General features: G+C 38.0%; 1 protein-coding gene across 1 annotated transcript in view; it reads right to left on the minus strand.

The window, feature by feature from the left end:
• The window catches only part of LOC306757571 (voltage-dependent calcium channel subunit alpha-2/delta-2-like), a gene marked incomplete at both ends in the record, with an annotated part of 38,919 nt that extends 14,911 nt beyond the window's left edge, over positions 1–24,008 (minus strand). The window contains 12 exons of the mRNA XM_079242660.1: positions 27–137; positions 231–392; positions 516–615; positions 1,626–1,676; positions 1,768–1,825; positions 1,943–2,074; positions 2,177–2,312; positions 2,458–2,502; positions 7,065–7,124; positions 7,839–7,955; positions 13,769–13,850; positions 23,893–24,008. Of these exons, the coding sequence (XP_079098786.1) occupies positions 27–137; positions 231–392; positions 516–615; positions 1,626–1,676; positions 1,768–1,825; positions 1,943–2,074; positions 2,177–2,312; positions 2,458–2,502; positions 7,065–7,124; positions 7,839–7,955; positions 13,769–13,850; positions 23,893–24,008 (1,170 nt within the window). The remainder of the gene's footprint in view (positions 1–26; positions 138–230; positions 393–515; positions 616–1,625; positions 1,677–1,767; positions 1,826–1,942; positions 2,075–2,176; positions 2,313–2,457; positions 2,503–7,064; positions 7,125–7,838; positions 7,956–13,768; positions 13,851–23,892) is intronic.
• Between the last annotated feature and the right edge of the window lie 252 nt (positions 24,009–24,260).

Genomic DNA, 24,260 nt, shown 5'->3' on the forward strand with positions numbered 1-24,260 from the left:
TATCTGGAAGCAATAATAAAACTAACTGTTTTGTTGGGCCAGTTGTATTGCATGAAGACGTCCTGTGCTCTGTCTTCTCCTCCATCAGTAAACAGCATGATTATCTTATTGCAGTTCGCTCGTGGGACATTTGTCCTCTGAAGAATGAAATACAATAAATCCAATGAGAAAAAAAAAAGAAATGAAACTGAATCAAATAGTTGGTCACAGAAAAGGAGTGGATCACTTACATTTAGAAGCTGGTTAAAGGCAAAATGAAATCCAGACTTGTAGTCAGTGGTGCCTTTAGCCTGCATCTGCTGAACTGCCTCCTTGAAAATCTTTTTGTTGCGCACATTAGCCTGGACGAGATGTCTGAAGCACGGAACCACAGCCTCGGCCTTCTCGTTAAACTAAAGTACAGAAGAAGGCGCAGTCTGACGTGAGTTATGTTTAATAGAAAAAACATCATAAATAGATAGACCAGTGGAACAATTTATAACTGATCAGGAGACAGGAAGTGTGGCAATACTAACCCTGGCCACGTTGACATAGTCATCATCAGATAAAGTGTCCAGCATTTCCATTACAGAAGCTTTAATCAGTTTCAGTGTGAGCCCACTGACACTCCCACTCCTGAAGAAAAAGTACATGATTACAGAAATATGTGGGGATGAGACAATAAAGACTAAAATGTTTGGAGTCAGAGCGTCCTGCAGAGTTCAGCAAAAGAAACCGGTGCTGAATTGGGAGAAAAGATCCCAATAACTTTGTGTAGTTTAAGATTTAGCTGAAGTTGAGTATTTGTCTCAGAACAATACAAGATATGTGAACATAGGCCAAAAAATTCTGTAGTTTCTTTAAAAATAAAGCTTCAGTTTGCTTTAATTCCTTCACGACTTTAAAAACTCCACAGTATCCTGTCTGAAGTTACAATGACATCCTTTCATTAAATGAAATTAATAAATAAAAAATCATTTTAAAGTATTTTGATTATTATTACATTAAATCAATTAACAAAAATATTTTAGATACACTGAAAACATACATTATGTTTTTGTCTTAATACCTTACAAAAAATGCATTTATGCTCCTACAGTTTCTTCTTAAAAGATTAATCTGGTAAACTTTTGACTGTTTCATCAAGACAAAACCAGATTGAAAATTCACTGAATTATTTTTGATTTATTGTGATGATTAAATCCGTAATGTATCCTTCAGCGTTTTCCTCTGTCTCTTCCAGCTGTCTCTGCACAGAAACAGCATTGTAAAGTTACATTGTAACTTTAAGCTATAACTAAAATGTTGATGGGAACCATCGTTATGTATTTTCTGGACACTTCATAAAAACATGCAAAAAGCTACAAACAGCGCCTTGTTAGCTTAGCTTTGCAGAAAAAAAAACTGTGACTGGCTTTGTCTTAAAGCCGATGGATTTCATCTATCAGCATCTTCAGAGTTCAATATTTATCTATCTTAGCAAAGATAGGAATTCACTTATTTACCTTCTGTAGATTTTCTGTGCATACTTTAATAAAATTTTAGTATTCATTAATGCAAACCTAAGCTAACTATAAGAGAGGTGCAAATTCACAAAAGCCTGGGCAAATTCAGATACAGCTTCCTCGATATCACTGAGTACTCACACGTCAACCAGGATGACCATGTCCTTGGGGGATGAGGCACCCTGGATGTACCTGTAACAAAATAAAATAGAGGATGTAAAACATCATCCCTCTAACCTACTGGATGTGATAAAACAACATGTTAAAAAACAGCAAACTGTACCAGGGCCTCCTCCTGACATCATAAAGGTCAATCTTATCTGGAGTTTTCCAAGGTGTTGCTGCAGAAAAGACAAGAAAACATTCACGTTGGCGTGATTCTGAAATGTTCACGTTGATCTTCTTCAGTCCACTTTGGCCTAGCTAACAGCAAACAGAGACAGGTGTTAAAAACTTACCTGGATAGTAGCGAGTGACTCCGGTCGCACTCCCAAATGCTTGCCAGAGCAGCGATGGATCCTCCCTACTGTTCTCCATGAACACCTTCTCGAGCGCCTGAGTCCAGTTCAGTTCATTCAGAATAACTGGAGCTGCAGGGAAAAAGAACAAAAGCCTTATATTCATATGGAATAAACAATGCATGTCTTTTCAGGCCGCCTTCTCATAACTGACATATTGGGAGCATTACTTGCCTCCTTTATAAATATCTGTGGGAATCTGAACAGCTGTATAGGAATAGTTGACATTATTTTTGAAGTTTGGATCGTACACAAACTCCAGCTTGATGTGGGAGGGATTTTCCACCTCTCCTTCTCCATCCATGGAATACTGTCAGAACCAGAATAAAATAATTAACAAACTTGATCTTTTTATCACTACTGCACTTCAAATAGTTTAGAATACAATTCAATGCAATTAAGCTTCAGATAAAACTTGCAGAACAGTTCAGTTCTTGTGTCCCTCATGCACTCACATAATCCAACTCTGCCTTGGAGTCATAGTACGCCATGTCCAGCTCCTAGAAGAAAGCAGAGGGAAGTATGAAGAGGCTGCACTGAGAACATCTACAGAGCATTATGAAGATGAACTGTCACTGGGAAGCAATTGTCTAATTGAAAACATTTACTATTCCAGTATTCCCATCGCAAACATTGCACTTTCATCTTATTCATAGAGATAATTTGAATAGTTGTGAATAGTTAGAAGCAAAACTTTTGATGTATTGAATCAGGGGTGTCCAGCTCTGGTACTCAAGGGCCCCAATCCTGCAGGTTTTTTATGCTTCCCTGCTCAAACACACATGGACTCCAATGAATGAGTCATTGTATAGAACCGTAGGCTGTTGGATGCATTTAATTTGTCAGGATCTGCAGGACATCTTTTGTGCTGATTGTCTTAAAGATACCATAAACCAAGAAGTTTGACAATCAACCTCATTGAAATGGTGAAAGCAATCTGTTGCGTCAGTTTTTTTTATAATTCTTTCTAATGGACACAAAATGAGGTTATTTCCAAAGACTGTGCTTTAAAACATCTGTTTTAATCACATCAACAGTCAAAATCCACAAAGGTTTGGAGCTGTAGTTATATAAAATGGAAAGAAAGTAACAAATCTTTCCATTTGCAACGCTGTAAGAAACAAATGTTTATTTTTATTCGGCACTGTTTTCCACTTAGAACTGTCACATTATGATTCAGTAGACAGGCTGTAAGGCTTGTCTGCCATCTGTTAGTCTTAGTTTCTGAGGAGGCCTAATGTACTTCAGCACACACGTGACTTCTACTCAGAGGTGTTCCTATTTTTGGAATGTTCCGATTACCAAACGTTACATCCAGTGAACATCTCAGCTTGTATTAGAAATTATCTAAACACATCTTTCAGTCTACTGTTTGCCATATTTCACTCATTCATTTTCTTCCAGACTGGGGGGTGCTGGAGCCTATCCCAGCAATTAGCTGGCAAGATGCAGGGTACACCCTGGTCAGGTTGCCAGTCCATCACAGTGTTTGTCATCTTTTGGTTACTAATCCAAGTATGTCTTGTGCTCAGCAGAGTGTAGCTTTAAAACCACCCTGGTAGACTCCTACACTGTTTACTGTTTGTGGCACTGCTCATCCAACATGTCAACTAAACATGGCTTCTACAGTTTACCAAGCATCAGCCTGAGGGCTTATGGCATATATCAGAAATAGATTGACAGCGGTGGAAGTCTACATAGTTTCAGTGAATGGGCTAAATCATGCAAAACCACCAGCGTAGTCTTTCAAAATGACAAAGGATTCAGTGCCTCAGAGAAGCCGTGTGAGAGGGTGAAGTTAACCCCTTGTGGGGCGAATGAAACAGGCCAAGTGGAAAAGTGGAATGCCAATGTGTGTAGGACTCAACAGAACAGCACGGCTGAGCGCACTCAGTCATCTGTTTCACCCAGCCGAGCGTCAAGGGATCTTCACAGCTGACTGGTGTAAATGTTCCATCTTTCATGGGTCGTACCATTTAGAGTTGCAGTGCTCAGACACACATCTGATTTGAATCATCTTTGTCCATTTTTTAAAGATGAGGTTATATCTTTCTTAATAAGCTTGAAAAAAAATGTTAGCCTCTCCCACTTTTATTATTAAACAGCAAAGAATATCAGTGTTGATACTTTATAAGAAGACATCTCTGATGGGAGTTACTCCAAACTGAGCGATGATAAACAACTCCAACATTAACACTAAAAGGCCCGAAGGTACAAGAATTTTTGTCATGCTGCAGTCCCTCCCATCCCCATTCACCACTCAGTAATCCCCTTTCTCATGTAAATGCACCATTTAGCGCTTTCATGAGGGAAGCATTCCACCCCCTCAGTGCAAGGTTTCAGCTCATACCTCTGTCGGGAGTGCTTTACTCAAGAGCACAGAAAATACTCATGTTTATCATGAAATATAACATCACGGTCTGACACACAGACTCAAGAGTTTTTTCTACCTGGAGACTACCTGGATTTCACCATGTCTTGGCGCACGATACAATCAAGAAGGAGAATGACCACTTTGGAAGCTTTGGCTGTATTACAAGAAATACAAGATTGTGACTCTGATGGTGGAAATGAGGACTTCACATTTGAAGATGAAACGGACAACACAGATGCAGATTCTTCATCGGAGGAGGATGTGACTTCTCCTGCAACAGAAAATCCTCCTCTACAAAAGCACAGCAGGAAACAAGCAGCAGTTTGTGTTCGGATTGAGCCAGACAGCACGGACACAGAGGCTACATCAGATGAAGATGACAACCATCCTTGTAGCAAGAGACAAAAGGCTGCTGAAATGGACAAACCATCAAAACCCACAGAGACGGTGAAAGATGGCAGTGTGTGGATTCAGCAAAAAAGTGAGGACTTTACCTTTCAAACCAAACAGATCGCATTCAGTGGGAGTCCAGGACCAACTGAGTTTGCAAAACGCAAAATAACAAGTCGCCTTCAAAGCTTCCTCTGCTTGGTGGATGATGGTATGCTGATGACCATCAGAGACTGTACAGTCAACAAGGCCCGTGGAACAAATCCCAGCTGGAATATGAGTGTCCATGGGTTGATGGCATTCATTGCTGTTCTTTTTATGAAGGCAGCGCAGGGGAGCGTTGGTGCCATGCGTGACTTGTGGTCCAAAGACTTTGGCAATCCAGACATAAAAGTCGTGATGTCTCGACATTGCTTTCGAGAAATAATGAGATATCTGCGCTTCGACAACAAGGACACTCGTGCGGAATGTGTGAAAACTGACAAATTTGCTGCAATTTCAAACATCTGGCAGCGTTTTGTACAGAACTGTGTGTCGTCCTACAGCCCAGGGCAACATATTACTGTTGATGAGCAGCTGTTTCCAACAAAAGTTCGTTGCCCCTTTCTGCAATACATTGCATCCAAGCCAGGTAAATTTGGAATTAAGTTTTGGATTGCAGCAGATCTGGACACCAAATACATGTGCAATGCCATCCCTTACTTGGGAAAAGATCCTTCACATCCAACGGCAGAAAGGCGGTCAGAGAATATTGTTATGAAATTAATGGAGCCATTCCTGGACAAGGGAAGGAATGTAACTATGGACAATTTCTTTATGTCTCTGTCTCTGGCTAACAGGCTTCTTCAGCGAAATACAACTCTGCTTGGCACCATTAGCAAAATTTGTCTGGAGTTACCTGCAACAGCAAAAGACACTGCAAGACAACAGCTTTACTCCACACAAGTGTTCACATCTGGAAGTGCCTTGCTGACAGTATATGCAAGCAAAAAAAAGAAGTCTGTTTGTCTGCTGAGCACCATGCACCACAAAGTGGAGATTGAGGACACGCGAAAAAGAAAACCAAACACTGTTACTGATTACAACCACTTGAAATGCGACGTGGACATTATGGACCAGAAACTACGGGCTTACTCGGTGCGTGCAGGCACACGGAGATGGCCTGTGGCTGTCTTTTACCACCTGCTTGACATGGCTGCCACAAATGCACATGTGCTGTACAAGGCATGCACAGGGTCCACAGAAAGCCGGCGACTGTTCATACTGCGACTTGCAAATGAACTTAAAAACAGGTTTATGCAGGAGAAGGCAGAGCAGGAAGAAAACTTGAGAAAGCATCACACGGCAACAAGACTTTCTCAAGGAAAACCAACGCAGTGCCAGGTACGCAAGCTCTGCAACAGAAACCATAGCACTGAGCGTTGTGTGCATTGCAGAAAGTTTACCTGTCGTAAATGTAGGAAGGACTCACCTTGGGTTTGTGTAAACTGCTAAACAGGATAATTGTGGGCTAATAGTTTGTTGCTCATACTGTAGCCTATATATATATATATATATATATATCTGCACACATCATGCAGACAATGTGTATTATATGTAACATCTTTGGGCTTCATATTTTGTGCTTTTCTCAGTGTGAAATAAATGTTATTCCTTTACTCAAGTCATACTGTTTGTCATTTTCTAAGCTGAAATTACTGAAATGCAGTGGACTTTGCCACCAAGTTGTTGGTGCTTTCACATTGTGAGCTGTGCACTGTAGTCTTACTGACAAACTGACTGACTCTGGAAAAATGGGCAATGCTTTGCATTGCCTAGTAGTAATCAAGTTAGACATTGGGTTTTTATACAGGATTTTTGCATGACATAATTCACAGTTAAGAAGGGGAGAGTGAATACACAAACTTGTAGAGGGGAGGGGGGCTTGCAGGAAAACCTGAAATTCGTGGGCCTTGCAGTGTCAACTGAGCATGACAGTATTAGCCTGGTCTGCAGCAGGGTAGCTGCAAAGAATAAATCTCCATGACAACTAGGATGTTATTGCTTTTGTTACTGAATTAAAAATGGAGTTTACCAGAGAACCGGAAAATTCCAAGCCTTATCTCTGTCTTGTTAAACAGCCCTCAACAATTAGGCAATGATGGTCTTGATATGCCAAATAGCATAAGACTGTATAAAAAAAAACAACAATAACCAGAACCTAAACCAAAATTAAAATGAAACTGGAATGACATTAATCTGAGACATGTCCATGTACAAGAAAGACACAAAGGGAAAATAGATAATCTGGGCTTTTACCTTGATTCCGTCCTGCCACAAATGTTCTCGCTGGAGCCGCTCCGCCTCATTGGCTAACCGCTAAATATTGAAGACAGAAAAATAGTCACATGCATGAAGAAGACTGATTTCTCCAAACAAGGAACACAATATGACGTTGAGATAAAGTCCTGGTTCAGAACCAGTGTTCTGAGTGTTATCTATGAATAATGATGTCCCACTGTGCTGTAACTTTCTTTTTTCAATACCATTTTGAGAGAAAGATGCATTTATGTTTTGAAGCTATTGAACTAAAAATATTAATCTGGTGAAAATCGGATCTTCAAACTACAAATGAAACAGTAGTTGAAGAAAATATTACTTATCAGGTTCACTTCACACTATAGTTATTGTCAACATAAACCTCTTGTTTTTATTAACAAACTCATTTGAATCCTTTAACAAACAATAAATAAGACATTATTATTATTATTATTATTATTATTTTTAATAATAATAATAATAATAATAATAAATTCTTTAATTAATTGATTAAATTAATTAAAATATTTTTTACATTAGTCTAATAATGTCACACCAAATTATTTTATTATTATTAATAATAATCTTTTTTTTTTTTTAAGAATCCACAGGGGAAAAAAACAGGTTAGATTACACCAAGACATACTCCATGATAAAAATCCCAAATATTTAACATTTTACCATTTTTTATACTAAATTCAAAGAAGTCACAGCTTCATATAAGTGTTTAAAGCTGAGAAGAATCCTCTGACTGCCATCAGTAGACATACTTACATCCAGTGCTTTGCGTTTCTTAGCCAGTAATTTTTCTATATCCATGGCCACCTTCTCCACAATCCTTTGAGGCTGGTTCTTCACCAGACTGAACCGCCGTCTTTCTTCATTGTATATCTATATAAACACAGTTACAGACACAACAGTCAGTCTTTTTTTCAGAGCACATTTCTGTTTTGTGTAAAAACATTTGACTTTGCATAAAGCTGTTTTTAGGAGTTATTTGATTATATTTTTTAAGCCATAGAAACTAACATTGGTAACTTTCCATAAAGGATCTGCATTAGAAATTTTAAGCTTTTAAAAGGCTCAATACTTGTTTCTAATAATGAATAATAACTAAAGAAAGAATAGAAAATATAAATAAAAGTTCAACATTGATAATAACTTACAGCCATTTAAAGTCAAATCTTGTTAAAAGTTGTAACAAATAAAAAGAACATAGATGCATTATGATATAAAATGGATGTGTATCAGAGATGTGACCTAAATAGAAAGTTCTTGAAACACCCAAAACAGAAAAACTCTGAAAGCAGACAAAGCTTGTCTGAAGTTCATGATTTTGGAAAAACACGTCCTTTTTATGTGTAAGCACCGAGCACACAAGGGAACAGTCACTTGTTGTGCTTAGCTGTTCAGGCCAAATCTAAATATGGCTCATTTCATCCAAATGAATTCATGCAGAATGTGTTGCATTCATTCATTCATTTTCCAAACCGCTTATTCCAATTCAGGGTCGCGGGGGTGTTGCATTTGATGTGGTGTTAACTAAGACATAAACTTCTTTGTCACTCAAACTCTTCTCTAAACTAAGAGACAACAATTATTTTTATGGATAGAAAGTACATTAGTCTAATGACATCCCATCAATCAGTGTGATGAAGAAAATGCAGTCATTGACACTTTCAGCTGTATGTAGCAAACTTCAGCAATGCAAAGCTGACATAAATATAGTCGACACTGTGTTGATACAGTCGGAACCACTTCCGAAATCCGGTCAAGTTGGCCCAATGATGAGAAGACAGACACAATGCCATAGAATATTATTAAGAGGAATGAGCTGATTGGTTGGAGAAGCAGTGGAAAATAGATAGATGGATGGATGGATGGATGGATGGATGGATGATAATTAAGTCTGGACATAATTTATTTACTAGTGTTCCTTCTTTATAATTTCTTTCACCAAAGATAACTTTACATTTCAAATGAAAATATAAACAGTACCGATTATTTTTTAGATTATTGCACTTTTAAATTAAATTAAATCCTGAAATGCTGAATGAGTCAATAGCAACGGCAACAAGGTTTTTAAATATTTTACACGATATAAAAAGCCACCCTTTAAGTGCCAAAGAGCTTGAAGACTGAATCCTTATAAGCACACAGTACATGATATGTAAAACAAATATACATAAAGTGATTTATAATGTTGACTTTTTTTCTTTTCTTTTTTTAAATTTACAGAAATTCAAATCAAGATGATATGATTGTGTATGATTGTGTAGATTTGATTTTATTGCTAGAGCCTACTTTAACTAGCTTTGGGTTTAGAGATTTCACACAGTAAATCATGTCAATAAACTTGTCAGCTGACCTGGATAACCAAAGGTTATTTTATTTATGGCACAACTAGTAAATGCTTTATGGACACTTTAGGGAACAGACCAGCAGTCCGTCCACCTTATGCATCCCAGCGGGAAACGGTAAAGAAAAGAGATAGCAAGAAAGCGACTGCTAGTTTTTCAGCCACAGTTAATAAACGGGAGATTTACTCATCGGGTTTGAAGACTAGTATTTGCAAACATTTTAGGGTTTTTTTGGAAATGAGGACAGACAAGGCCTGGATACTAATTACTCCTCCTGTCAGTTGTTTAAAGTCAAAGTAAAATATAGTAATAAAACAAGCACATGACATTATCTCGTACATTCACATCCCAGGTTAGAGGAGGAGAAAACAGCTGCCGCTTGTTGCTCCTAACTATTGCTAACACAGTTTTCTGTAGATTCCATGGAAAAATTTGAACATAGCATAAAAAATTTGTTTGTTTGGTTACTTGAATTAATAGAAATTAAACAGAATATAAAACAATGTAAAGGTAGCTACAGAGTGGGAGAAAAAAACCTGAAAGGGGAAAAAAGATTGAAAATCCTGATATAATTTAATAATCAAATCATAGCACCCTGAATCATAATCGAGCTGAATGGTGCAGTACCTAAGGTGGCACACCCCGACTTGCCATGTAACTTCACTCCTCCAATACAATTCTGTCTTGTGTGTGGACTGTTGTCTTGCTTCAAAAACTCATCTGGTAAGAACAAGAGTCTCATTGAATCATGCTGTCAGACGCATAAAAACAGAATGAGCTTCTCAATTCCAAAAAAAACAAACCAAAAAAACATTTTACTTTGCAGCAGATGTTTTACTACATTGCAGTCATTTAGGAGAAACCTTGACTATGGTAGTTCTATGTTACAGCTAAATACAAGGTAAAATGGGACCTAGATAGAAAAAAAAGCCCTTTAAAATATTAAAGCTTGGTAAACTTTGTCAGCCTGATGGATGGCAATACTTTAAAAGTAACTTGAACCATGGCTAAATTTTATGCTCTTCGGACAGATCTAGTAAAGGTTTGCATGTAATAAAACGTGTGCAAACTTATTGCACATGCAAAACAATGTACAAACTGATTTACGAACAGCACACACAGAGCTGCGAATTTCAAATGGTGCAAAATATTTTGTATGCATCCGGTTCGTACGTCTGGTGCAATAAATATGGAATATAGAGCGTTCACATGTTATTTGTGTGTTTTGGCAAGAATAAATGTAAAAATACTATTTTAGTACCTAAAATGTGGTCTATCAAACCTGAGAGCAATTATGCTGATAGAAACTAAACCTATTTAACACATTTCAAAAGGACATGCAGAAGATCTGTATGTGTAGTTGTGAAGATTGCTGCGGTTATTGTCACAAGAAGGAGACATCAAAACAAAGCAAGGAGATGCAGAGGTGTGAATAATTTTGGGATAAACGAGGAAACAATCATCATAACATATGGCTTATCCAGCATTTTGGAGCTGTTAGAGGAACCTCAGGATGGATATGGAGAGGTCTCATACAATACCTGCAATCGACATATATTTTGTGTCACAGCTGGGATTCCCTAATCCCGTTTTTAAGATGTGCTGTCCAAGTTCTAAATGCCATGTGTTTGTTTGTTTTTTATGGGTTTTTTTTTTTGTTTGTTTTTTTTTGTTGTTTTTTTTTTTTGTAGCTTGATTTCTTAGAGTAATAGGAGCAAATGATTGCGCCCATATGCAAAACATCTTGGGTCAGTGCATGATTCTTTTATTTTTGAAAAACTGTTCTCCAAGTTGCAAACTGAGTATTTCAACAACTGGCTTGTCAGAAAGGCAATTCATAAAAGTGAATATAATTTAAGTATATAAAAGACACAAGAGCGTTTCATTTTCATTCATGTTGTCTTTTTTTTTTTTTTTTTTAAGGTGACAGTACATACATCCTGCACCCCCAACTGTTGTATTTGCAGACATTTTATTATAAGCCGATTTTGGTTTTGTTTTCCTTTATAGCATCTTTTTAGTTTATTCCCTGTTGGCATCGTTTTACCGACACCATTAACATTTTCATGAATTCCCTCCCATATAGTGGTTATTTGCTTGGCAGTCAGATTTCTTTGCTGTACATTATGCTTTCTCTTTAAACTTGCTGTTCTGAATGCCATGAAATGTGCAAAAGACTCATTTAGATAGGGAGTTTTAAACATGTTTGCATTGCAGAACATATACACAATCAGTCTTTGTAAATCACCTGCAAAACATGCAAAATTCTAGATTGCACACACAAAATACTACTCGCAAATTGGGATTATAGTAGATCTGGTCTTTAGTCTTAACCTGATTTTAAAAAAAGCTTTAAACACCTGCAAGCTGAGATAAACCATTTCTTTTACACATCCAGAGTGATTCTGATAGAAGGGTAATGAGAGGGAGATTAAAGAGGAGTGAATGAATAAATGAGTGTCACATCAAGGCATTACTGCAGGCTGACCATCTGCTCTGCTGTGACACAAACAAAGAGGACACGTGCCGCTGCTCTCTGCTGAGGAAACGCCCCCACACATCTCTCCAGAGCAGGCTTCTCTTGCCCCCTGCAGATGATCTCTGGTCCTGTTTGTTGGCATTTGCTTACAGAAATGATTCCTCCACTGAGAGGTTTATATTTGGTATGTGAAAACTGACTATGCACCAGCTGGGATTTCATGAAAAATTGTTTGCTTTGAATACCTTGGACATTTTTTCACCTTTGTTTCAACTGTATAAAAAAGTGTTGTTACAGCATCATTATGTCACAAAACAGGCGACTGAATCATTTTAGTTAACGGTTCAGCTGTCGGCTAAAAGAAATGTTACACTCTTTAGTCTAAACGTCTTTGACCAAAGGCATATTTCTCCTGTACATGAAATGTTATCGTGGAAAAGACATAAAATGTTATATGATTCTAATAAAATATGTATAAAATAGACAATGTGCAGTCAAGAAGAAGTTTCCAGACTGTGAGAAGTTATGTGCATTAATGTTCAATGAGACATTGATGTTATGCAATAGGTAAAACATTTTTATCTAAATTCTCTCGGGAAATAACTCTGCATATGGACAGGCTACTGGATGACACTACAACTCACAAAAAGGCCATGAATATTTTAAGTTAGTACAAGATATACAAGGTTATCTGGGGCGGCTGTAGCTCAGGAGGAAGAGCAGTTGTCCTTCAACTGGTAAGTTGGGGGATTGATTCCAGGCTTCCCCTGAAATGCCAAAGTGTCCTAGGGCAAGACACTGAACCCCAAACTGCCCCCCGATGTGCCTATCGGGGTATGAGTGTGTTGAATGAGTGTGTGTGCAAATGGGTGAATGTGACAAGTAGTGTAAAGCGCTTTGAGTGGTCTGTATGACTAGAAAAGCACTATAGAAGTACAAGTCCATTTACCATTTATCCTGGCAGGTCAAATCTCTTGCTTGTTTAATGGCTTCATGAAAATGTGGATTTCTGTTGCATCTTCAGTTTGTACAAGTGGACTTTGAGTTTATAGTCTATGATGTACTGAGGAAACAGGTAGCGAGACCAGTACATTTTGGCTTTTGCTCTTTTCATGACAGTCCTGAGAAGTCATATTCCAGGAAATGTCTTTTAGCTGACTCAATTAAATGTTAATGTGGAAATCAATTTAGTCAACGTGGCAGCTTAGAAATCAGGCTTCTGCAGAGCAAGGAATCAGAGTACTTTATGTAATGTTCAGTAACGCAAATCAGATGCAAGTGTGTAATCCCCATATGATTGAGAGTTTGATTAACAAAGCCTGACAAATGCAGAGAAGTTCTGCGATTAACACACAACACAGGAACTGCATGATCCGCTCATGAAAGGTCTATTATTATTCATGAATGTAGGAGTTAATAAGCTCATGACTTCATGAAGGATAATACCAGAATTTTAAATCGAACTAATGTAGGCGAGAATTCTGGCATCTCCTTTGCCTCTTAGAATCATACAATGTGTGAAAGACTCAATTATTGCAAACAACATACAGAATTCCAGCAAAATTTGCCTGGAAAAAAAAAACAGCGTGCATTCTGAAAACTGCTATATATAAAAGCTATTACCAAGATGCACAGTCACCGGCTGTGCATTGTTTTATAAAAAGGTCCCAGAAAAATCAGTAAAAATTATATAAATGACTAAGGTGGCAGGCAGCTTGTGAATGTTTTCTTGTTTCAACATTTACATTCAGCTGTAAAACTTGATGGATTCAGAGCCATTTAGCACGCTGACCTCTCTGTTCAGTGCATTCCTTATTGAGTTTATGTCTTGCTTTGATGGGTGAGACTACGAACCACACACTTACCCCTTTCAGCTGCTGAGCTCCAGTGATGTGCTGAAAGACTCTGTCAATCTCCTGCTCGATGCGCCGGGCCCAGTGCATTATTCTGTGGATAAACATCACAGGCAAACTGTCACACAGCACAAATCTGGTAAAAAGATATGAGTGCGTCTCATTTTCATTTCAACAAACAGTGATTGTTGATCAAACATGGCTGATCCACATGCAAAAAAAACAAACAAAAAAACACAATTTAAAAGAAACTCAGACTTAAAATGAACTATAACTAGGCCTGTTGCAATAAGCAATATGTCAAGTAACTGCACAATAAGAAAAAATGCATGCAATAAGTTTGCCAGACGCAATTTCATTTATTTTTCTTTTCTGCTGCATTTTTTAAAGATAATATTAACTAAACACAACAATACAACAAGTTTCCATCTGCACTTAAGACCTTAACAAACAGGCTATCTCCATCTTCTCGACAGTCCACAATCACTGCGGTGTTTAACCAACAAACAAGACAGTGCAACACGGCGTGCACTCAGACAGTGTGGTTGGTAAAGCGATGCTGCCCTTTAATATTGTTGAAAAGGTGACATTTTGAAAAATTTTGCAAACATTTCACAGCCAGTATGAATTGCCCGGATGAACATACATGTTACAAAAAGGCAACTTCACAATTTTACAATGACATGAAAAATGACATACTGAAGGAGATCAAGAGCATTCAATTTTACCATTCCACCTCTGGTCAAGTCCAAACATGTCCCCTTATATGAGCTGACCGTAGACTATGCAGCTGTATTACATGGTGTTTAGAGACCATATGTTCCAGATAACCACATTGCCAAAACCCCCAGGAGAAATCCTGATCTGTTTCAGCAGACAGGGCACTGGAGGAGCTTAAACTAGTCTGCACATCAAGCTAAATGTTCTTTAGAAATTAAAGTATGTTGATCTTTGAAAGGGTATACTTGCATTATTATTATTTTAGTTGAAAATGGTCTCAAAATAACAACAATAATTGCTTAGCGCAATATTATTGCCTATTGCAATAAATTCTGAGACAATTAATTTTATGGAAAATTTGTTACCGTGACAGGCCGAACTATAACTTTGTCTTAAATCAGTGCAGTTTAGAAAAAACGAGGCTCAATGACAGTGTAGCCACTTAGAGCACCGCCAGGCTTTCTTGCAAACATTGTTGAGACATTTGCCTTACTGCTGTAAAAATCAGAAACACACGACAAGTTACAAAACTTTTCTTTTTAACAGAAACTGTTCTACAAAAGTCTATAAAAGTCTTACAATCTTTTGCCAAACATTTCCAATTTGACAAAGTTTGCAAACTCACTAGTAAAGCTGGGTTCACACATCGGCCAGTTTGTCCTGATTTTCCACCTTCTGCCACATTACCTGAAATCTTATAAAACTATCCTATGAAGTCATCTTGTGGTCTGAGATGTGTTTAGGGTGATTTTCTCCTGATAATTAGCTCCAAAACTGGTTGACAATCTGAAACATTTAACTTGTTCAAGATTAACAGCCAATTATTGTGATGTGGAACATTATGTAGCCAATAAAGAGCGAGCCGGCTGAGAAAGGAAGCAGACAAAAACCAGAACATGACGAGATTAAAGTCTGATGAATTTCAGAAGAGCAGGTGTTTTCATGATGTTGCCATGTTTCTTCTTCTTCTTCAGTTTTGTTAGATGGTGTTTAACCACACATGACTTCTGGCTCGGACGACTAGACTCCACATCGGCTGTGGGACAGTATCATTTTGTGAGATTACCACATACGATACAATCAAAACTATTTAATCCCAGATTTTTGTCATCATGTGTGACGTCTCTAACAGATAAAAGATGTTTTTGGATTTAAAAATAAAAATCCTTATGTGTGTACCCAGCTTTAACTGGAACTATTATGTGCATTTCAGGCTAATCTATTTTTATTTCTGAGACCAGAAGGGCTGGGATTGATCGAGTTATTGCCACAAATCGCTTTATTTACTTCAGACCAACCTTCTCCGTAGGCTGTCAGATCAGCCTGTGGGGAAAACGAGTGGATTGAGACTCTTCTGCATTAAGCCCCGCCTCCCGCCAGATATAAGTTGCCACTGATTGGTCAGCTGCCACTGCACTACATCGGGAGCGCGCACCGCAACTGCTTTCGCCGTCATTGTAACATCTCATAAACAGAAGGATTAGGCTAATATGAACTCATAAAAAAAACAAAATACAATGTCAACACAGAGCATACAGCCCTACATGTTGGAACCTGAATCAGACCCTGAAAACAAAGTGGAAAACAGCAACCCACAGCAACGAATGCAGCAGGATGTCTCTCTTTGGTAAACTCACCAGCCATCGTTTGAAATAACTTTATCCAATGTTTTCCACCCGCCTGATGTATTTGTACATGCCCTTGTTAACCAGTAGAAGGTAACCAATCACCGAACCTTATCCCCCGGGACGTCACAAGGATTTCCAAGTAGAAAAAACTCTCTAAAATGACGCATTTTTCGTCGCCATGGAAACCGAACGGAGAGAGTGCCGGAACTCAAACTCAAACATGCGTTTAGCTGATAAAAAACAGTGCCGTTCACATGTCTGATGAGGATTCAACACTGTAACACTGTAGAAAGCTCAGAAAACTCGCAATACCATAATAGGACCCCTTTAAAGTCTTCTGGAGATTTTGCATGCTTCTTCCCCAGGAGTCCCATTTTTGCAACAGATATATTCCTATCTTTGTACCAACACACTTTGTGGAAAGTCAGTTTGTTTGTGTTGTTGTGATGATGTTGTTTAAATAATATTAAAACTGCCCCAGATAATAGTAACACTGCAAAGTCTAAATCACTTATTGGTTATCAGCTGACCAAATATGCTATTCCACAGGCTGCTTAATGGGTAGGGTACTCATCTCAGATGATGGAAGTCTGCATGCTTTACATTGTTTTCACAGGAGGATTATTCCTTTTCCTAAATAGCTGCCCTTTAAATAAGCTTTGAGATCAAAATAAACCTTTTATTTTGATAAATTCAAGCCCTCTGATATATTAGCAGCTATATGGCATACTTCTATCAGTTAGAATTATATAAATACATAGTCATTTTCCTTTATTATAACTGTTCTAGGGGATTAATCTTTTTACTTCTGTATGTCAGAGGGAAAAAGAATAATAAAATACTTCTCTAAGCAAAAATAGACGTTAGAGGTTTTACTGTGTGGTACTGTCCACAAGAGATGCTGAACGGTTACAGCATCAGTAGATTTATCCCTGGTTGGCCACTGATTTAAGTATTTCTTGACTGAGCAGTGAATATATGAGCCTCTACCTGTCTGAGTTCAACCGAGAAATACAACTTAACACCCAGAAAGTTGTCCTAGATCCTCTCAGTGCCAAAAGAGGGAATTTAGCATCCATCAGATGGATCCCAGCAGAGTTACAAGACAACATCACAGATTAAAGCTTTGTCAGGCTGTCAGGCAAGCCACAAATTTTCACTCTGCTGCCAAAAGCTACAGAAAAAGCACAGCTTTTTGGATGTTACTAAGCATTCCTTTTTTTCTTTTGTTTCTAGTTGAGCTGAAGTAGAAAGTTTAGACCGTCACAGTGCAGTGTTATGCTTTTCACACTGTTCTTTTTTAAGACTTTCTCGACAGAGCCAAACGAGAAGACCAGCGTGAAAACCAAGCAAGCGATTTCATATCATATCAAGACTATCGCTGTAAAGAACCATTTGAAAATATGATTAAATGTCTGACAGTGTCTCTGCAGAGTACTGTTTAAAAGTGAAATCATTTTCAGCTTGAGGCAGTTTGAGCAGCAGCAGGAAACTAAAGGAGGAGTGCTCTGAAAAGATAAGCAGCATACAAGGCTTGCTTCCCTCCTCCATTGTGACAGCATACTTTTTTTTTTGTTTATTGGATTTGTTCAAAAGGTAAAGCGCAATTTCATATAAATTTTTCATGTAAACATGCCAGATTGCAGCTAACACTAATGTCCATCCTCTGTGAAGCAGCTATCAAATAAAATGTTTCATTCTCAGATATCAAATGACATCTGAGAACGATTTTTAGCAGAAGAATTTTCCAAATATAAAATTTAGTATTCGTGAAAATGGTAAAAATATTCAAAGCTAAATGTTTCTTAAATTAAATTTAATTGAATCAACCTTCTTAGTGGATGATATAGGTCTTGTGCTGTAATTTTAAAGGAATTTGCACACTGTGCATTAATGGTATTCCATGCATGTTCATTACATATCAAATTTTACATATGAGCATTACAAAACATTGAATTGCATCTTTGTAAGACAGTCCAACACTAAAGTACTGAAGGACATCAGATGCCACGAATGCTTCATTAACTCATATCCTCTATCTGCACTCCAAGTGTCCCAAATTTGCAGAAAAATACATTTCAATGTAAATTTCTTCTAACTGAAGTAAATAAATCCAACTAGACTCCCATTACTGAGCTGAACTGACTCAAATTTCATGTCTAGCTTCTCTTATCTTTCTCAGTCTCTTTCAACGTCACTAGATAAGTGTTCAATCTAATCTCTACATTGGGCTCAAATGATGTTTTCTTTTGTTAATACAAATAACACATGCAAAAAGACATCCAGTACATACGTGCGCTGCTTCAGCAGGCAGTCACGTTCCGATCAAATCAAATCTCTATTAAATCAGAACTGATCATCATCAATCGATGCCAGGTTGAAGAGTCATGAAACTGTTGTCAAGAAGACTCAAGGTCACAAATCTGGCACAACTGTTTCTCAGGAGAGTCTATCAACTACAAGGTCGGTGGTTTAAATCGCTGGGTCTGAAAACCCACGTTGTCATTGCTGTGTTTGCTGAATATGTGTTAAAGAGAAAAACTGTATGGACGAAGGAGCACACAATGAATATGTCTGTTGGAATGGATCCATATAAGACTTTTACAGGAGCAGTCAATACTTTTGAAAGGTTGTTAGGCCGTACTTTCTTGCATGAAGCCACAGGGCTGTTTGTGAAAGAAAGATATCCAGTTCCTTGCTTGTTAAGTTCAGCTGATAATATCATGATCCTCCTCATCATTTAAAGCAATTTGCTTTTTGCTCCAATCACCAAAATGCAATGATTAAATGCTAAACCCCAAGACTTTAATTATTGTCACAACTCAGATGTGATGTTATGTTAGATTTAGGTAACATATCTGTTATGTTTAACCATATCCTGACAACCTAATGATAGCACCGCAATATAATTTAAAAACCATTCTCATATGAACTGATATCCCTCATCATCAAAGAGCTAAAAGTTTAATTGTTACTTCACACATGAACTGAAGATGCCTTCACAGGGTTCAATGTGTCTAAATCATGTTTTTTTCTGTAGTATCTCTGCAGGCAACAAAACTATGGAGCAGCCTTTTGAGTGCAGCTAAGAGTAAGTTTTATTTCTTTTTTCCCAGCATGCTCCTTATCCTCTCCCCTGAGCCCTGTGGGACAAGAGAAAGCTCTGTATCACCAAGCTGCAGTGGAGGGTTTGAACAGCGAAGCACACTTGTGCATCTCCTCTGTCACCTTCCACCCGCATAAGGAAAGACAAAAAGAAACAACACGATGTGACCCACATTCACTTACAGCGGAGGGAGCAGGAGTTTGGGAGGGAGGAGTGGCAGAAACGTGGGAGGAAGAAAAAACATTAAGATATTTATCGCCAATGACTTCTTTTTACAATTTACTACATGATAGTAAGGATTTTTACAGCTATTGTTTGAGAAGTTAACACAAACTTCAAGTTTTTTTTTTTATTTCTGTGTTTCATGATCAAGTAGAGTTTAATATTTTGGTAAGTCAGAACGGTTATTAACTTAGTCATAAGACCATAAATGATCACAGTCATAGCTGATCCCATACAGAGAGTCCAAAAGAAAAACAGTTTTACCCATATCTATTATTTTGAGCAATATAAATAACAGCCCAATGCAGTAGACCCTGAACATAAAGGCTTACTGTCCACTTTAAGGGAAAACAACACAAAATTCACTCCTGCATAGTCTAAACTGAAACTTGTGCCAAAATGCTTGTCATTTTCCTGGCATATTAATGTAAAATGAATTAAGAGAAGTTACAGGAAACAGTCATTTATGTATATTGACACCATAAATTAGATTACTCTGTTAAAATGAATTTATTTATTGTTAATTAATGGTTATATCACTTATTAAATAACCAATTTAATTTCACTAATATTACAGTTAGATTTGTAATTTACAGAGGAAGAATAATAAAAATTAAAAAATTAGTCAATTAAAGATGTATCAAAGCATTCTATTAACTAACTGTAAACATGTAAATGACAAGTCCTCCTCACAAACTACAGTAAGTCATGGAGTTCCTCAAGGTTCTGTACTTGGACCAATACTCTTCACGCTATATATGCTCCCTTTAGGCAAAATTATTAGACAGCATGGAATAAACTTTCATTGTTATGCAGATGATACTCAAATATACTTATCCTTTAAACCAGATGAAACAAATCAGCCCAATAGGCTACAAAATTGTCTCATAGACATAAAGACTTGGATGTCTAGAAATTTTTTCCTCTTAAACTCAGATAAGACTGAAGTAATTCTCGTTGGATCTGAAAAACTCAGAGCTAAATTTTCCGGTTTTGTAATGAACCTGGATGGCATTACTTTAGCTTCCAGTGCTACAGTGAGAAACCTTGGAGTAATATTTGACCCTGACCTGTCCTTTGGCCCACATATTAAGCAGGTTACTAAAACAGCCTTCTTTCATTTACGTAATATAGCCAAAATTAGGGACATTCTGTCTCAGAGTGATGCAGAAAAACTGGTTCACGCTTTTGTTACTTCGAGACTAGATTACTGTAACTCTCTATTACTGGGCTGTCCTAAATATGCCCTGAAAAGCCTTCAGCTGATCCAGAATTCTGCAGCCAGAGTCCTGACCAGAACCAGCAGGAGAGATCATATTTCTCCAGTTTTAGCCTCTCTTCATTGGCTGCCTGTTGAATCTAGAATAGAATTTAAAATCCTTCTCCTTACATATAAAGCCCTCCACAACCAGGCACCACTATATATCAAAGACCTCATTGTTCCTTATATACCAAGTAGAGTACTTCGTTCGCAGACTGCAGGCTTACTTGTGGTTCCTAGAGTCTCAAAGAGCCGAGCAGGAGGCAGAGCCTTTGGTTATCAGGCCCCTCTCTTATGGAATAAGCTCCCAGTTAGTGTTAGGGAAGCAGACACCCTCCCCACCTTTAAGACTAGGCTGAAGACTTATCTTTTTGATAAGTCCTATAGCTAGGGATGGTTAGCATCCCTTAGTTATGCTGCTATAGGTTTAGACTGCTGAGGGACATTTCCTGATACACTGAGCTTCTTTCTCTCTCTCTTTCTCTCTCTCTTTTACCCCCCTAATAACAGTGTTGCATCATTAACATGTATGTCTCCTGTCTCAGCAGGTCTCCCTGGCCGGGAGTAGCAGTTCCTGTTGTCTGTTGTCTTTCTGTCCTCTTCCCCCCACACAGCAGAGGCAGATGGCTGCCTGTCCTGAGCCGGGTTCTGCCGGAGGTTTCCTTCCTGTTAAAAGGGAGTTTTTTCCTTCCCACTGTTGCCAGTGTGCTTGCTCAGGATGGGAGATTGAGTTGGACTCAACTCAATCTGTTGGTTTCCTTATATAGGCTGTTATGAATTGGCCTTCATTATGTTTTCCCCTCTGTCTGTAAAGCGTCTTGAGATGGCATTGCCGTGATTTGACGCTATATAAATAAAGTTGAATTGAATTGAAACAGGCTAATAAGAGAATATTTCTATCTTTTTTTTTTATTTTACTTTTAATAATAAAAAAATTAATAAAGACATTCATATAAATATATATATATATATATATATATATGGTTTTGTATATATATATATATATATATATAAATATATACATATATATATATATATATATTTTTTTTTTTTTTATATATATATATATATATATATATATATATATATATATAGATAGATACATAGGAAACCCAACAATAGTCACACAGCCTGACGCCCATGACATTTAGTCATCCCAAACTCACAGAAAACTCTCGGTATTCACTCTGGTGGCATTGCCATGGTAATTAGTGTTCAACAAAAGGATAAACACTGTGATTAGTTGACATTTTCCTCAGCTACCAGTAATCTAACACCATGAAATCCTTCAAGCTTTTGCAATTCCAAACTCCATGCGCCTTTTTTTTTCTGTTTCAACATGTTAAACATTGGGGGTTTTTTTCTACTTTCAGTCAAATGAATCATTATTTGAAAAAGATCAACAGCATTTTGTTTATTGCTGACATTTTACAGCAAACAAATGCTCTGTGAAAAAGGTTGTATTTGCTGTTGGAAGGATAATAAAGCTCAGAAAAAATACCTTATTTTCATTTTAACTAAATAAATAACAGAAATCAAGAGTTTGAAAGAACAAAATGTAATTAAGTATTTACCTTACTTCAGTAAAATACTTGGACTTGTATTGTACTAAATGTTTTTCAACCATTGCTATTTGTTTAGTGATCGTTATTTGTACATCATCCTCATAAGAAATTAATAGACTGAGCTTTAAGAACATCTATCTATCTAGCTATCTAGCTATCTATCTATCTGTGTACAGTATCTGTAAGCAGACAGACAGTAAAGACAGAAGGGGTGGGAGTGAGAAGGGCGAAGTGAGAAGAGAAATAAATCCTCACCACTGCAGTATTAATTCTTAACTGGAATGAGTTGCTGTTCTTCAGTGTAGCAACTCTGCTTCATTTAGCTTCCATGAAGCGACCCAGGGCAGAGAGCTATGTAGCCGTTTCAGAGCATTCAGCAGAAAAAACAGCAGAGAGGAGACGGAGGAGGAGAAAGAGGAAAAGAAAGAAGCTGCCATAATCCCTTTTCAAACAACCCAGTTCATCATAAAACACACAAACACACCTACATTTGGTTGGCTTCCCACACCTTCCTAATTTACAGATCCCTTTTTATTTTAAATTGGTAAATACACCTCGTATCTCCAGTTGTGACTGGCCAAAAAAACCCTTCACTGTGTGCCCTGAAGATGAGCTGACCATCTGGCCTGTTCCTCCCTCCATAGCAGCCTGATTGCTGAGCCTGGAGGAGGGCCTAGATAACTGTAGTCCAAAGTGAAGTGCCAGCTGTACTCAACACTACGGGTTAAAGGTTAAGGATAAAGACCTGATACTGATTAAAAAAACGGAAATGTTCATTTCAGTGTAGCTAACCACATGAACAGAGAATGAAGCCACACCTTTATCCTTCTGTACCACACCAAGCATTGCTTAGTTGTTTCGCAACATACAAGCTGTACCAGTATGATGTACTCCAAAGGCTGCAGGAAAGGAGAGTGACAAAACTGTTTTAGCACTTCTGCATGGGGGGAAAAAAATCAAGTGCTGAGGCACAACACTAGCAGGGGAAGCTGGCCAGCAGTGCTGTTAATGCTGCATGTAGAAATTCTTGTCTTTTTAAAACCATTTTACTACAACTTTGCTGGTTCTTATTTACTGGTCCAAATTTCTCACATGCAAGCAATAAAGCCACAATTAAACTACAAAAATATGACAAATGAGAGTTATTTTACAAGTGTTATCTGATATGTAGCAATTTGCCCAAAGAGATGTTGCTGTAAAAGGGAACAAGGAACCAAATAAAAGGCTACAAGTCATCATACGATGAGGAGGAGGATAAATCACTGGTCAGATGCGGCCAGTTGGAACTGATCTAAACGTGACTTCATATAAACAGACATTTAATGGGGTTTTCTACTTAACAGAAAACAATGAAGACCCGACTCCTAATATTTCCCTGCAAATGGTGCGTAAATCTCTCATGCATGCTCAGTCAGTGTGGACTACACCTTCCAGAGCAGCGGTCTCTACATGCGCTGCGTTTACACTGATGGGCTCGCCAACACTGACAAATTATGTAACAGCCGATGTTTTTTTGTTGTTTGTTTTTTCTTTTTCTTTTTAAAGGTGACAAAAGTATATCTTGGTTGCAAAGCTGAGTGGTAAAGCCCAAAGTTGTCTCCCATCTAAGTCCAGCTCCCTTTTCAGTTACTTACGTGTATTGTTGTGGGAATGTGAGACCCTCTGCTCCAGGCCACGATGCGCTGAAAATCAAGATAATCTGGAGAGATACCAAGCAGACGATGCTGCGAGACCTTTCGCCTATCGCCATTTTCCATTTAAAAAAAAAAAAAAAAAAAAAAAAAATCTCGTCTCTGGCTTTGGGGTGCGTGAATGAAGCGCCCTCGGCTGTCTCTGGGGGATGCAGTGAGCAAGTGTGAACGTCCGGCTTAGTTTCCCGACGACTTCATGTCGCTTTCTGCTGTCAAGTGGACGCGGAGGAAGCAGGCATCGCTCGTGGAGGCATCGCGAACGGTGGGAGATGCACTAATGCAGCTGCCAAGACACTGCAGAGTCTCCCCTC

This window comes from Telmatherina bonti, assembly GCF_933228915.1.
Source record: "Telmatherina bonti genome assembly, chromosome: 6".
NCBI classification, from domain to species: domain Eukaryota; kingdom Metazoa; phylum Chordata; class Actinopteri; order Atheriniformes; family Telmatherinidae; genus Telmatherina; species Telmatherina bonti.